The 14,831-nt window shown below is 36.1% G+C and overlaps 1 protein-coding gene across 1 annotated transcript in view; it reads right to left on the minus strand.

The window, feature by feature from the left end:
• The window catches only part of SEL1L2 (SEL1L2 adaptor subunit of SYVN1 ubiquitin ligase), a 123,581-nt gene that overhangs the window by 92,056 nt on the left and 16,694 nt on the right, over nt 1-14,831 (minus strand). The window contains exon 3 of the mRNA XM_082359076.1: nt 6,771-6,826. Within this exon, the coding sequence (XP_082215202.1) occupies nt 6,771-6,826 (56 nt within the window). The remainder of the gene's footprint in view (nt 1-6,770; nt 6,827-14,831) is intronic.

The following is a 14,831-nucleotide window of genomic DNA, read 5'->3' on the forward strand; positions in this document are numbered from 1 at the left end:
CTGTTTCCTGATTTTGATTCCTTTCTCACCTAGTAGGAGTGGGCAGAACAATAGCCAGCTGGAGCAAGTATCAGGGAGCACTGGCAGACAGAGAGCCTTCCTCTAACTCTTAAAAGCATCTGAAGATTATATAACTCAATAACAAGTACTTATTGAGTGTCTACCTCAGACCCTGTTCTAAGAGCTGGGGAGATAGACATGAACAAAAATATTCCTTGTCCTCATGAAGCTGATGTTCTGGTGGGGAAGATAAGAGTCAACTGATAAAAGGAGGTTTAAAAAGACAAGAGTAAGGGGATGGAACTGATCGAAGTTGGTGTTATTTGATACGGATGGTAAGGGACAAGTTCTCTGATAGCATTTGAGTAGACCCGCTAGGAATTGAACACATAGTGGCAAATAAGACACAAGAATTTTCTGATCTTATGGAGTTTTCATTCGTCTGTGAGAAGACAGACAATAACCAGTAAACAAGTTAGTATCATGTATCAATACATGCTATGAAGAGACTAAAACAAGGAGATGTAAAAAAGAGTGATATGCAGGGTAAAGAGGGATTGGTGTACAGGTAATTTAGGTTGGATGCTCAAGAAGCCTCATTGAAGAGGTGACTTTGGAGCCAAGAATTTAATGACAGGAAAGTAGTCCTGCCTAGATATGGGGCAGAGCATTCCAGGCAGAGGGAATAGCAAGTACCAATGCTCTAAAGTGGAGACAAATGTGTATGTTCTAGGAATGGAAATAAGGCCCCAGTGACTGAAGGAGTGTGAGCTAAGGGGAGAATTACAAAAGAGAAAGACAGAGAGAAGTAGGGATCATATCATGTAGGGACACGGTAAGGAGTTGACATTTTATTCAAAAGACAAGAGGAAGACACTGGAGGGTTTTAAGTGACAGGCTCTCATTTACATTTTAGAAAGAAGGAACATTCTGGCTGACATGTGAAGAGTGGATTGCACAGGATTAAGGGTGGGAACAAAAAGTACAGTTCAGAGACTATTGTAGTCAACCAGGTGAGGGATGATGGGACTCAGATGAGTGTAGAAGCAATAGAGATAAATTACATGGGCGGATTTAGGATATGTTTTGGAAGTAGTGCAGATAGGGACTGGATATAGGCTTATCCCCAAGGACAAAGCTGAAGATAACTTCTTGTTTTTTGGCTGGACCAGCTGAGTTGATGGAGATTCCAGTTACAGGGATGAAGAAGAATGGGGAGCAGGGAGGAATTGTGGAGGAAGGAATCATTCTCACACCGCCACACACATACATGTGGTAATGTCTCCAAATTGTGTGACTATATACATGGAAAACAAAAATGTTTTGGTTTTTTGTCTAAGTGGGGGTAAGTGTGAATCATGTTTGCTATGGAATGGGAAGTGAGCATCATTCCCTGCAAATGGGAGATAGCTGAGAAGTTAAAGAAGAGCTGGAAGGTAAGGATTCTTTGTCTGTCAGACTTACTTTCCCTAGGGCTCAATAATCAAGGGCGTATCTTGCTTTCCTTAACTATCTGTGTCCCCTTTTTCCCCCATCTCACATGCCCCAAAACAGTCACTGTTCCTTGGCCCTGTGTAAGGTCCTAAATTCTGCTGAAAAACCTCTCTGGGAAAAGAGCACATGAAAAGTAAGAGCTTATTGAAAGCATCAGTGAGGACGAGAGCAGTGGCAAACCCAGACTAGCTCAGCACTTCCTCATTAGTGGCCCCTGTTGGGGGGATGAGTGAGGTGCTACAGAGCTGTGACAGAGAGAGCAAAATAAGCGCTAGCAGCCCAGCCACATAAGGTCTTGAGATAGGAGGACTTGGTCCAGCCTGTAGCCTTATGGAAGTTGGCATGACTTTTCCCGTGGAAGGAAAAAAAAAGCAAATTCTCTCAGCTCCACTTAAGGTCTACAGAATCAAAAACTCTGGGGGTGAAGCCCAGCAATCTGTGTTTTAACAAGTCCTCCAGCTGATTCTGATGCATGTGAAAGTTTGGGAACCCCTGCCCTAGGTCGTAGTGAAAAAGGTAGACAGCAAATTAAAATGGAATTAAAGTACACAAATAAAATATTATAAAATTTCTATCACTCATCAGACAGTGAAGATATTTACACACATAACAAAGACACATTGAAGCTGATTGTCTGGTTTATGGTTTTTAACAAGGAATTTAAGTTGTAACAGATTACTCGAGCTTTCTAGGTCTTAAATAAATGTGTATATATATATATTTGGGAAAAAAGGACTGGCACTTTTAAATTAGAAAATCTCACTGATTTAGTAGTTTTTCACCTTTAAAGTAAGATTTTACTTATGAGATGCTTAAATTGAAGCAAATGTATTTTTGGTAATGATCTTATTATTTTTCATTTTTCCTAGACTATATTCAGTTAAGGATATAAAATAATCTTGAAAACTTTTTCCTAACATGCTTAAGTTTTTTTTTAAATAAAGCAAATATGGCAATAGCCACTTGTAAATTAAAAGAATAGCTACCTCTTACATAGAATAACTCATTCATCAGTAAAAATATTTCTTTCTCTTGGCAAAGACAACGCTAATTATTTTATTGTGTATTTGTACATCTACCTTCAAAAGTCACCAAATAACAACAGCAGACAGCTATCCAAAGATAACTTCTGAAATGTGGGAAAATGGTGAAGTAGAAAGTAATAGGGGAAAAATAAAATAGCATCAGTGATACTAATAATACAGTGCTAATATAACATTTCTATTAATTGGCAGATGCATTATAAGGGTAGCTTTCTGAATTTAAGAGAACATTAAGAACCAACACATATTAGAATAGTTATATTCTGCATTTTTACATGCAAGGAGCAGAAAAAATTATAGTTAAACATATAGCCATATTAAGTATTCATGGTACAAGGGATAAACAGGTAATTAAAATCAAAAGGTAACCCTAGAAACCTGGTTTTTGTCATTAATTTCAGTACCTTTTTTCTCATAACTTTCACTAGAGTTTCTGTTTTGTCCCTTAAAAAGGAAGAAAATTCTGATATGCTACAATATGGATAAACCTTTGGGACTTTATGCTAAGTGAAATAAGCCAGTCACAAAAATACAAATACTGTATGTGTCTACTTATATGAGGTACCTAGACCATCAAATTCATAGAGACAGAAACTATAACGGTGGTTGCCAGGGGCTGGGAGTAGGGGAGGAGTGGAGAGTTATTATTTTATGGGTATAAAGTTTCAGTTTTGAAAGATGGAAAGAGTTCGGGAATTTGGTTTCACAACAGTGTGAATGAATGTACCTAATACTAATGAATTTTACACTTAAAAATGGTTTTGAGGGTAAACTTTATGTTATGTATATCTTACCACAATTTTTTTAAAAAACCTTGAATTCTGTAACATACTTGTTCCCAAGGGTTTTAGAAAAGAAACTGTGGTCCTGTAGTGACGAGCTGCCAACTCTAAGTCAAGTAAGAAGGGAAGTGAGAATGTGAGGGGAATGATGAGCAGTAAAAGCGACAAATAGACTTGAGGTCCTGGTGGGACTGAAGTATTGACAGAGTAACCTGGAAAGCATCAGGGGTCATTAGAGACTTGGAAACTTGAAATTTTAATTTGAAAAAGACATAGTCCAGATTATGACCATGGGAGTAGAGAGGAGTGTGCAATTCTTGGAGCGAACAGATCTAAATAACAGAACTGAGAGGCTAGGATTCATGGACTAAAGTCACTAAGAACAATGACAGGAGTGGAGTTGGAGACAAAGACCATGGGCTACTTCTCTGTCCCCATCTCCTATTACTCTCCCAATGAGAATGTAGCAATAAGGAGGAAGATGGATACAGACCACCCCAACTAGGACCAATATTATTTTGCAATGGGAGAAAATTCCCAAGAGGGCTACAGGGAAAGAAGTTCTCAGGAGACAACCAGATTTCAGTTAAAATGAAGGTAAAGGCAGCATTTGGAGAAGTATGACACCAAGATAGGTGATTAGAAAAAAAATAAGAGTCCACGGGATGGAGAATCCACCCATTTTATAATGAAAGTCTTAGATGGTAGCACCATATTTAATTAAATCTGTAAATCTTTATTGTATCTACCATATGCAAAAAAGTTTGACAAGATACTTTCTTACCCTTTAGAAGCTCACAATCAAGTTTAAGCAATATCAAATGGAGGTTTCACAAAGCTAAAAAAAAATTAGAATCTTTTGGAAATTCCAGATTCCAGTGACTGTATTTGGTATATGGTAGGCATTGTGTTGAATGAATGAAATTTGTAATACAAAGATCTTTTAAATTTGAACATGCTTGGTTATTCTAATCTGTAAAATGGGGTTAATAAGTAACCATTTAAATAACTAATTAACTTCCTTCACAGAAACGTTAGGAGAAATGAATAGTATATGTGAAGGGATTTTATAAAATTTAAAGTATTAAATAACTGTAAGACATAAATCAAGGTACCAAAATGTGTAAAAAAAAAAAAATCTAACTATTAGAACAATAACAATAATCTCAAAAACAAGCAGAACGTGTCTGCTTAGGTGAAGCAGAGAAAGGAAATGAGGACTCTGGGAACTCCGGTGAAACTGTGCAATCCTGCGAGCTGGGCTAGTTTTTCCTTGTTTTCACTGTTGCTCTTGGTAGCGGTGGTTGTCATAATGGTCTCTCAGCTATACACTTGAATTGCTACCTTTTGCGGCCTCAGTCACTCCGTGGTAGGACATTAGATACCTGAGAGTCTACCCCTGCTCTGTGATCATGATCATTCTTTAATACTGAAGGAAGTAATACACAGAACTCCTGAAAGTATTAGATCCTTAACACAAAACAAAGTGTCTTTAAACATTATTTTAAGTGTGAATGTGTGTTTTTAGAAAGTGTGTGTTGGGGGATGGAGGAGTAGATGATACTCTTGTGGATTTTAGAGTTATAAAGCCAGAAAGAGAAAACCTAGGGAAAGAGTAGCTATACGTAGATGAGTGTTCAAAAAAATTATGGTGCAAATAGTAATTATTATGAAAGATAACTAGAATTTACCATGTCTACAGTAGGGGTAGAGCTAGGCAGAGAATGTTTTCAGCCAGATAATATCCTATTTATTACAAAGGAGTCATGAAACAACATGGCAAGTTGAGTGAATTAAGGTTACTTGATCCTGGCTGTAGTAAAGAATGGATGTAAGGGAACTTTGCATTAGAGTCATTTGCAGTCTTTGGTCTTTTCACTTCCGCAGTCTGTGCTCTATGAGGTTGGTGCTAAGGAAGGTAAAAAAAGAAGAAACTCCAGGGGAATTGAGTGAGATATACAGTTTACAAACAGGCCATCCTGGCATGTTTTCCATCTTTGACAGGAAGATAGTGCTTTTGTTTTCCAATATTCTAAGATCTCTAGTATAGTTTATAGTTTTCTATTTTGCTTGGCTGTACATGGGTAGAGCTGGGGTCCTCTCCTATATTTACTGTATAGGCCTCATCTATTAATCTCATTGCGGAGGATGCTTATGGGCCTGAGCAGCATCCTTGGTCCCAAGCAGTAAGGAGGTCCTCGAATCCAAAGGGGGCTTTTATATGTTATTGGGCAGGCACTGCAAATCATAAGATAACAAGGAAAGCAAGATGACCTGATGAAACAGATGTCCTTCAATCTCTACCTGCTCAAGGACAAACTGAGCTTTATGCCAAGGTCACTTCTATTTCTGCAGATAACAATCCCACTGCTAATTATGGGATGTGGTAGTTATGGGGAAAAAGCTAAATTTGCAGGGGTTTAGAAAATGCTGCAATGTAGAGGGTTTTTAATTTATATAAACATTTTTTCAAAGTTTACTTCTTTGATCTGGATTTAAGATTTATTCATTAATTCAATTAACATTTATTGAGTGCCTGCTATGTGCCAGGCACTGCTCTAGTTATTGGGGTAATAGCAGTGAACAACAGAGACAAAAACCCCTGCTCTCATGGAGTTTATATTCTAGTGGAGGGAGAGTGACAACAAACATAACAAAATATGGTATGTTACATAATGGTAATTCTGAGAGGAAAAATACAGCAAGGAAGGGAGATAGAAGGTGTTGTGATAGTGATTTTAGAGTGATTGCAACTTTATAGAATGTCTAGGGAAGGACACTCCAAAAAAGATGACATTTGAGCAAAGACCTGAAGGAGGCGAGGGAAGGGAGCCATGTGGATATCTGGGCTCAAGGATGTTACAGGCAGAAAGAACGGAAAGGTGGGCACACATCTGGGGTTTCTGAGGAACAGCACAGAGCCCAGTGTGTCTAGAATGGTGTGTGTAAGGGAGGTGATGTCAGAGAAAAAGCAGTGGGGCCAGACCACAGAGTCTGTTAGGCAAGACATCGGCGTGAGATGGTTGCAAGGAAATGACTTAACATTTACAGGATTATGCTGGTTGCTGGGTTGAGAATAGACTGAAAATGTTAAATTCTTTCAAGATGTCAGAAGACATCCTGAGGTTAATAAAGTTTAATACGCATCTATGACTCTATAACCAGACTGGTCTCTGCCCTTTTTGTCGTAGTATTTAGGACCTCAGACAGGCCATGGTGTATAGAAAGGCTCAGGCATGATGACATTCTTATCTTCTCACAGTGGAATGAACAAATATTTGTTGAATGAAAGAACAAAAAATATTGATTGAGAATGAATAAAAAGGAACAGAAAGAATAGTCAGTAATTAGTTGTTTAAGAAAATCTGAGCATGCTGAGTAAACACCACTAATAGTGCCTATAGCTTACATTTTGTATTTGAAAAATATAATGATTTAGCAAAATATTTACCTGTGTGGTGACATTTCTTTCTTTTTGCTTTTTATTATGTTTTTCTGCTTCAATAGCTGCAATATACAAACATTTTTATAAAATATGAAAACATTTTCTTTTTAAAATTTCACTACAGTTTCTTGTTAAAAAACTTTTGGGATAACTTAGAATTCTAAGAATAATAATTTAAAATAATATACAGTTGAAAGTTACTAATAGTGTGTTACAAAGTAATTCCTTTACTGATAATTTTTAAAGATGTAACTTGACACCAGACATAATTTAAATACTTTAATCAAGCATCATGAAATTGAGATAACATGAAAGAGTTCTACAAATAATGGAGCTAATTACAACAGTTGAAAACTTTCTGAGCTAGAATTTAATTAAAAAGTATCTAGGTAAATAAAAACCTCTATTAATAGAGAATATTAAAACATAGAAGAGAGAATACAGTCTTTTAAATTTTTATAGACTCATCCATATGGCAGAGAGATACTAAAAATTAATATAGTTGAATGATATAAATATCTGAGAAATGTAGAGTAGTATAATTATATCAGGCTTTGAAATTTAAGCAAATAATTTTCACAAGCAATTTTTAATGAATCTTTTTATGAAGAATAGACTATATATACCATATAGAATATATATGTAGTCATTGATATATTTCATTTTTGCACAGTACTTGAAATTTATTAACTTACATATTTAGAAAAATAAGAATTTGAAAACCTGATATAAAGGGGTGATACCTCACGACACGTCAACTACTTTATTAGTATTGCTCAGTTTCAATTACTGAAAAATTATTTGATGCACAGCAAAAATGACCCCACATATTTCCTGAAGTAAAAAAATGCATGTATGTGATACATTCACATTTTACAGACTGAAGAACTTGACTCAAGACAAATATAGGGTAGTCAAAATTTTATATTTCCAATAGTCATGAGCTTGTACTTTAAGAGCAGGTTATGAATTTTCTAATGTTATCTCTGACATTTTATTTATTAGTTTGATGTGTTTTATTCTTTCTCTCACTAATGAACTTTAGCACTTGGCCTCACAATTCTGTTTACTTCATAAGCCAGTCCTTAAAGAAACTGATCATAGGTTGTTTGATATTTAGTCTTCTGTCAAATTAGAGAAACAGTTGGCAAATTCTAAATAAAAATCCAATAACTACATGGTGACAAATGCATTAATATAAAGCACATGAAAAATTTAAAGATTATACATATTTCATACGATTATGTACATTAGGATTGCTCTTTAGCTTCAGGATGTAAAATAAATTTTACCAGAATAGAAATGTTTACTACAAATGAAATTTTCTTTATCCCAGGTTTGCCAAGGGATCATTTTGGGGCCATGTATACTCATTATCAGAGGCAACATAGCATCATGGCCCACCATGTGGACTTTGAGTCACACAGACTGTGTTCAAGTCCTAATTTTATACCTACTTCATTAATTTGTTATGCTAATCAAATGAAATATCCATGTAAAGTATTTAGCACAGTACTTAATACATGTTCAGTATGTTTAATAAATGTTAGCTACATATATAATAAAAATAATATTATTATTATTGCTATATGAAGCCTACTTCTTTAAAGGACTTAAGATGCCTTCAAGATAACAGTACATGTAAATTTGTATTTTAAAAGGACTATGGTGAATAAAGCATTATTAAAGACTTAATACTCTGTTAGAATTTATTAATGCTTTGCCTATAATATGACTTCTTTCTGAATTAAGGTATTTTCTTCAAAACAAATTACTTAGTCTAATTATATTTGTGTATTGGAAATCAGACAGTGTGATATTACAGTCACAGTAAATGTCTACTAATTTAAAAATTCCATTATCACAACTAGAAAAAGTAAACTAGAAAAAGCAATGTGATTTGGTATATTCCCATTATTATATTCTCCAAAGTACAGAAAATAAAATTAGAGTTAGTATGCACAGAATGTACAGACACAGAATAAGAAGTAGAAAGTGTCACGTGTATTAGAATAAGAGAAGAAAATTATGGATATTAAATGGAATAAATTGTATTATACACTGGACCAGAAAATCAAACTGTCAGTGATCAAATACTAACATGAAAATTACAGGGCTAAAAGCAGTTATCAAAGGTAGAATAAATGCAGATAAAAGAATTAGTGAAATGGGAGGAGGTGCAATAATCTAACTGAAGGAACAAACTAATAGCTTAAAACGTAAAAAGAAGATAAAGGTAGTTGGTCATTATTTACAGCAGAAGATGCACAATAAAAAAACCCTCCTTTGAAACTCATTTTAAAAATGTGGGGCTTCCCTGGTGGCGCAGTGGTTGCGAATCTGCCTGCCAATGCAGGGGACACGGGTTCGAGCCCTGGTCTGGGAAGATCCCACATGCCGCAGAGCAACTAGGCCCGTGAGCTACAATCACTGAGCCTGCGCGTCTGGAGCCTGTGCTCTGCAAGGAGAGGCTGGGATAGTGAGAGGCCCGCGCACTGCGATGAAGAGTGGCCCCCGCTTGCCGCAACTAGAGAAAGCCCTCGCACAGAAACGAAGACCCAACACAGCCAAAAATAAATAAATAAAATAAAATAAAAAAATAAAAATTAAAAAAAAATGTGTTTCTTTCCTAAATATCAGGCTTCTAGGTTTTCACCTAGAGAAAACAAACTTTCGATTGGCTACTGGGGAAACCATTCTGCTTCAAACAGTACCTTGCACAACGCTTTCTAGTAGGTTTTTTATATCAATTGAGAAACACTGGTGATTGTTGGAGACCTGTCCCACTGTTTCATCACTTCCCTCTATGTGAATATTGATATTGCCACAAATTTCAGCACTCCCTGAGAAAAACAATCCACTGGGTGCAGGAAGAATATATTAGACCTACTTATGTGTGATTTAAAAAATCTCCTTTATAATTTCTACTTTTGGGGTGTCTTTTATAATATACTAGATCAGTAGTATATCATCCAAATAAATAAATAAATAAATATACATACAACAGAATATACCACCAAAAAGTTTTGATATGGAGTCAGCTTTGGAAGGGGACTAAAGTTTTATTCAGCTCTAGAATTGTAGCTCTAGCTCTAATTTATTTATTTATTTATTTTAAAAATTATTATTGGGGTATAGTTGATTTACAACATTGTGTTAGTTTCAGGTGTAGAGCAAAGTGAATCTGTTATACATTTACATGTATCCACTCTTTTTTAGATTCTTTTCCCATATAGGCCATTACAGAGTACTGAGTAGAGTTCCCTGTGCTATACAGTAAGTCCTTATTAGTTATCTATTTTACATATAGTAGTGTGTATATGTCAATCCCAATCTCCCAATTTATCCTTCCCCACCCTTATCCCCTGGTAACCATAAGTTTATTTTCTACATCTGTAATCTAGCTATAATTTATTATATGCCAGTTACTTTGCATAATTTAGCTCCAGTCTCCTTAACAACCCAGCACAGAAGCTGGGTTGTTAAGGAGTAAGCACAGAATATTTGTATTTCTATTTTACTGATGAGGAAACTGACATCAAATGAGCATAAGTAACTTGTCCAAGGTCACATGGCAGAGTGGGATTCAAATGCAGGTCTGACTCCAGAGCTATCCCTCATTCTACTCCACTGTCTCTCCAAACTTTACCAAAGGATTCACAATAGACTGAATGGCAAGCTTCTACAATGACATACAGTCCACTGTCTTCATAAAAAATTGATTCATGCACAAAATTTTACAGAATATGTCTATTTGCATAATGTGAAACACACCATTTTATGTACACAAGGCTTTAATTTATTATCTCCCACTGAGAAAGAAGAATTTTGAAATAGTAAAGAAGAAACTAGCACTACAGCTCATTGCCTCCAAAAGAATTATCCATATGCCTTTTGGGGGCATGGAGTGAACCCCAACAGCTTTATAGAAAACCCACAAAATTTTTAAAAGAGTTGTGTTGAAAAAACATTACTAGCTTAGAGTAAAAGAGATTGAGATAGTTCAAAATAAAAAGAGGCTTCTGGGCCTCTATCTTTCAATGAGTAGGAAGAAGGATGAGAAAGCTTCTCACCGACAAACACAGGTCATTTCTTATGGAGAAGGAAGGACAACCAAGAGGGCAGAGCCAGGAGCTGAGAGGTTGTTGCCCAGAACCCAGGAGAACAAAAGGTTAGGAATATACTCCAATCAAGCAACACTGCCTACTCCTGGAGTATAGAAACCTGACAACACACACCTGGCTGGATTTCCAAATTTTCATGGACCAGTGGCTGTTGTACATTTTCCCCTTCCCCTTTTTTGAACATCAGTGTCTACTGCAGTGTGGTTTTTCTATCTCTTCAGTGTACGTTGGGTACCTGAGGTAATGGGAGGGTAACTTGCCTTTTTAGTTCATAGGTGTCTGAATCTAAAAACTGCACCCAAGGAGCCTCATTGACATCTTGACCTGATGCAGATTATGAGATCATGGATTTTGAGCCTGATGCTATGATTGGATGAGCTTTGGACAATTCTGGAAGGGGGAGAATCACATGAGAGAGATGTGAATCATTGAGGTCTAAGGTTAGACTGTTGTAGATTGTCACAACAACAGTCCCCAGTGAATCACCGTTACCCACGTTCATACCCCTTTACAATGTGACTTTGCCCAATCCTCCCATCAAGAGATGGAGATTATTTTCCCTACTCTTTGAATGGGTTGTCCTTGTGACTTGCTTTGGCCAAAAGAATTGTGGCAGATGACACTGTTTAACTTCCAAGGGTAGTGCTTGGACCTTTAAGCCTCTTTTACCTTCTTGGAAAAATGCCTTACTATCATGCCAGGAGTAATAGATCATATGGAGAGAGAGACCCAGCTGTCTCCACTGACCACCAGCTGAGTGAAGCTGCATGAGTGATCCCAGGTGAGACCAGCAGAAAAATCACCTAGTCAACCCCAAAGAGAATTATGACAAATAATAAATCATTGTTTCAATCCTCTAAGTTTGGGATGTTTGTTATGCAGCAATTGATAACCGAAATAAGCCTGTTTCTTCAGCCTACGAGGACTCCTTGGATAGAATTCTCAATTCTCAGAAGCCACATTAGACCAATAAATGATGCCAAAATAAATCGTATATAATATATTCATAGCATTGAGAAAAGGATTAGAAAAAAATAATATCCCCCAATATTGCCTTGATCACAGTTCTTTTCAGATCCACTTTCTCATGAAAGGCTTGATATACATTAACTCCTGGCTTTACCATGAATTCCCCCAATGTTGCTCACCTCCTTTCTTTCCAGGACACGGTTTATCTTCCTTTAAATGAACATTGGAACACCAGTTAATGTGACTGTTCTTTCACTGACTGAAGTTATGAAAAAACACTTCTGTATTTTATGGGGGATCTGCCTGGGGAGTTAAAGCCGAATAAAATCTGATTCTTTGTTCACACAACACTGACAAATGAAACTAAACAGAAGTATTTTATTGATTCTCCTGTCCTAGTTCTCTAAAATGGTGCTTTACGCCTCACTTAGATCTTCACCTGATTCAGTTGGTATAAAAATATTAACCATTGGTTCCTTTCCAAACTTTCTTTTAGACTCTGTGTAGTACACTGGTTTCTGTAACTTTACACTATCCTGGATATCGTTCTTCCTTTCAAACCCCTATTCTAGAGTTCCTCTTTGGTTTTATATCCACTAACGACTGTGTATTTCTTAATGCTCCGTCCTCACCTTTTCTCTCTGGCATGATCTAAGAGCTGAGTGGGGTCAGCAAAGACTTTGAAGTGGACAGATGGTGAGTGGAGGAGGTCAGGAGCTAGAAACAATAATGTACTGATTCTGGGACAGGCGGCCACTTAAGAAGTAAAACCCTGGGAATCAAACTGTGATGGCTGGAAAGCAGAAAAACACAGGTAACAGGAGAATCCAGAGAAGGAATCCAGGCTGGCAGAGGTGAGACAAGTGATGAGAGACAACCTGGCAACAAGGACAGTTCCAAAACCTGGGACTAAAATCATGGGAGCAGGCCAGGGTGGGAATAGAAGTGTAGATGAGTGAGAAATTAGTAAACAACTGTGGAAATGTAGGAGTTAGAAGAGTGAGGGCTGGTACCTACAAAGGTCCAGAGAAAATTCTGCCAAAGGGATTTTTGTGGGGGTGAGTATTTGGTTCCCTGTGGAAAGCACAGCATAAATCAGACCCTCATCATTTCGTGCCTGCATTCTTATAACAGCTTCCTAATGGATTTAATCATGATTATTCTAATTTTAATCTAACTTACATCTACCCTCAGAATAATTTTCCCCAAGTACTGTTTCCAGCAAGGCATACATCTGCTTAGAAACCCACAAGTCTTATTGTACAAAAACTAACTTCCTATTTTGACTTGCAGTTTCCTCCAAAATCAGGTGTAACTTCACATTCAAAACTATTTTTCAAATCCTGTTTGAAACCTCTCTGTTCTATTTTCTTGATCTGTCTATTCTTCTGCCAATACTCCAATTAATGCAGATTTATAATTGTGTATTTTACAATCTGGTTGGGCAAGAACCTCTCTGTGCAGATACACACACACACAAAACACACCCTCATCGTTCCTCTTTTAAAAACTTATCTTGGGAATTCTAGCATAATTTCTTTTCTAGATAAATTCTAGAATAAGTTTGTCAGATTCATTTAAAAATGTGTTGATATTTTCACTGCGATGGCATTGGATTTACATGTTAATTTACAAAGACCTGCCATATTTACAATATTGAGATCCATTCAGGTTTATAGCCTTAATTTATTTAGATTTTTCTCTTTAATGGTCTTCAGAAAAATTTCATTTTTATTACTCATGTATGTCTTGTTTCACTTTAATTAAATTGATTCCTAGCTATTTTATAATTTCTGTCACTATTGTGAAAGGAATTTTTTTAAATGAATTTGTGATTGTTATATTTTTAAAAATTAAAATGAACATTTATTTAGAGTAATCATAAGTCTTAAAGATTTCTTTGCTTACCATTGATTTTTGGTGTTCCTCCTGAATTTGTGTTTTATTTTGCTTCAGCATATCTTCTAGTCAATATTTCAGCTAAAATTTGTGGATGGTAAATTTTCTGAATCCATTCTTGTCTGTAAATATCTTATTTGGCCATTACACTTGTCTGATAGTTTGTCAGATTATAAAATTCTAGATTCAAAATCATTTTATCTCAATACTAAGAAAATATTTCTCCAGTATCTTTTTGTACTCAATGTTGCTAATGAATTTGAAGTCAACATGGTGCTTTTTTTCCGTATAAATAATGTATTTTTTCTCTTTAGAAGCCTTTAGGATTTTCTGATTATCCATGAAATATTAAGATTTTGCCATTATTTTCTAGGAGTGGGTCTTTTCTCAATCTTCTTGCTTGGCACTCAGTGGCACTTAATCCAAAAATCTGAGTCGTTTTTCAGATCTGGGGAATTTTATTTGACTTCTTTATTTCTTTTTCTAAGTGCTTCGATTTTCTCTTTCTGGAAATCCCATTATGTGGATTTGTAACTTTTGGGTGGATCCTCCAAGGCCTTTAACCTTTATTTTATACATGTCATCTCTCTGTCCATTTGCACTGTGATCTAAGAGAATTTCTCAGTTTGATCTTTGAGCCTCCAGGCTGCTCTTCAATTTTGCTATTTACCCTTGAGGCTTTTTTTTTTTTTAACCATTATTTATTTCATTTCCAAAATAGCTCATCTTTTAGACCTGCTCTTGTTTCAAGGATACAGTAACCTCTCTAAATACATCTTATGACAATCATTTTATGTTTTAGTCTTCAACCATTTGTTCTACTTGTTCTATTTCCTCAGGTGTTATCAGGGTGTGTGTGTGTGTGTGTGTGTGTGTGTGTGTGTGTGTGTGTGTGTGTGTGTGTAGGCTGATGCTTTTCTCTCATGGTGTTAGTTTTTCTCAAATGTTTGGTGATTCTTGATTGTATTCATGTTGGACTTGGATTTTCCCTCTTAACCTGTCTGTGAATGCTATAACAATTACCTCAGCTTGCCACTAGTAACAGAGTGTTGTAGGATATGCTATCAGGATGTGA

Source organism: Balaenoptera borealis (assembly GCF_965194805.1).
Source record: "Balaenoptera borealis genome assembly, chromosome: 16".
In the NCBI taxonomy this organism is placed as follows: domain Eukaryota; kingdom Metazoa; phylum Chordata; class Mammalia; order Artiodactyla; family Balaenopteridae; genus Balaenoptera; species Balaenoptera borealis.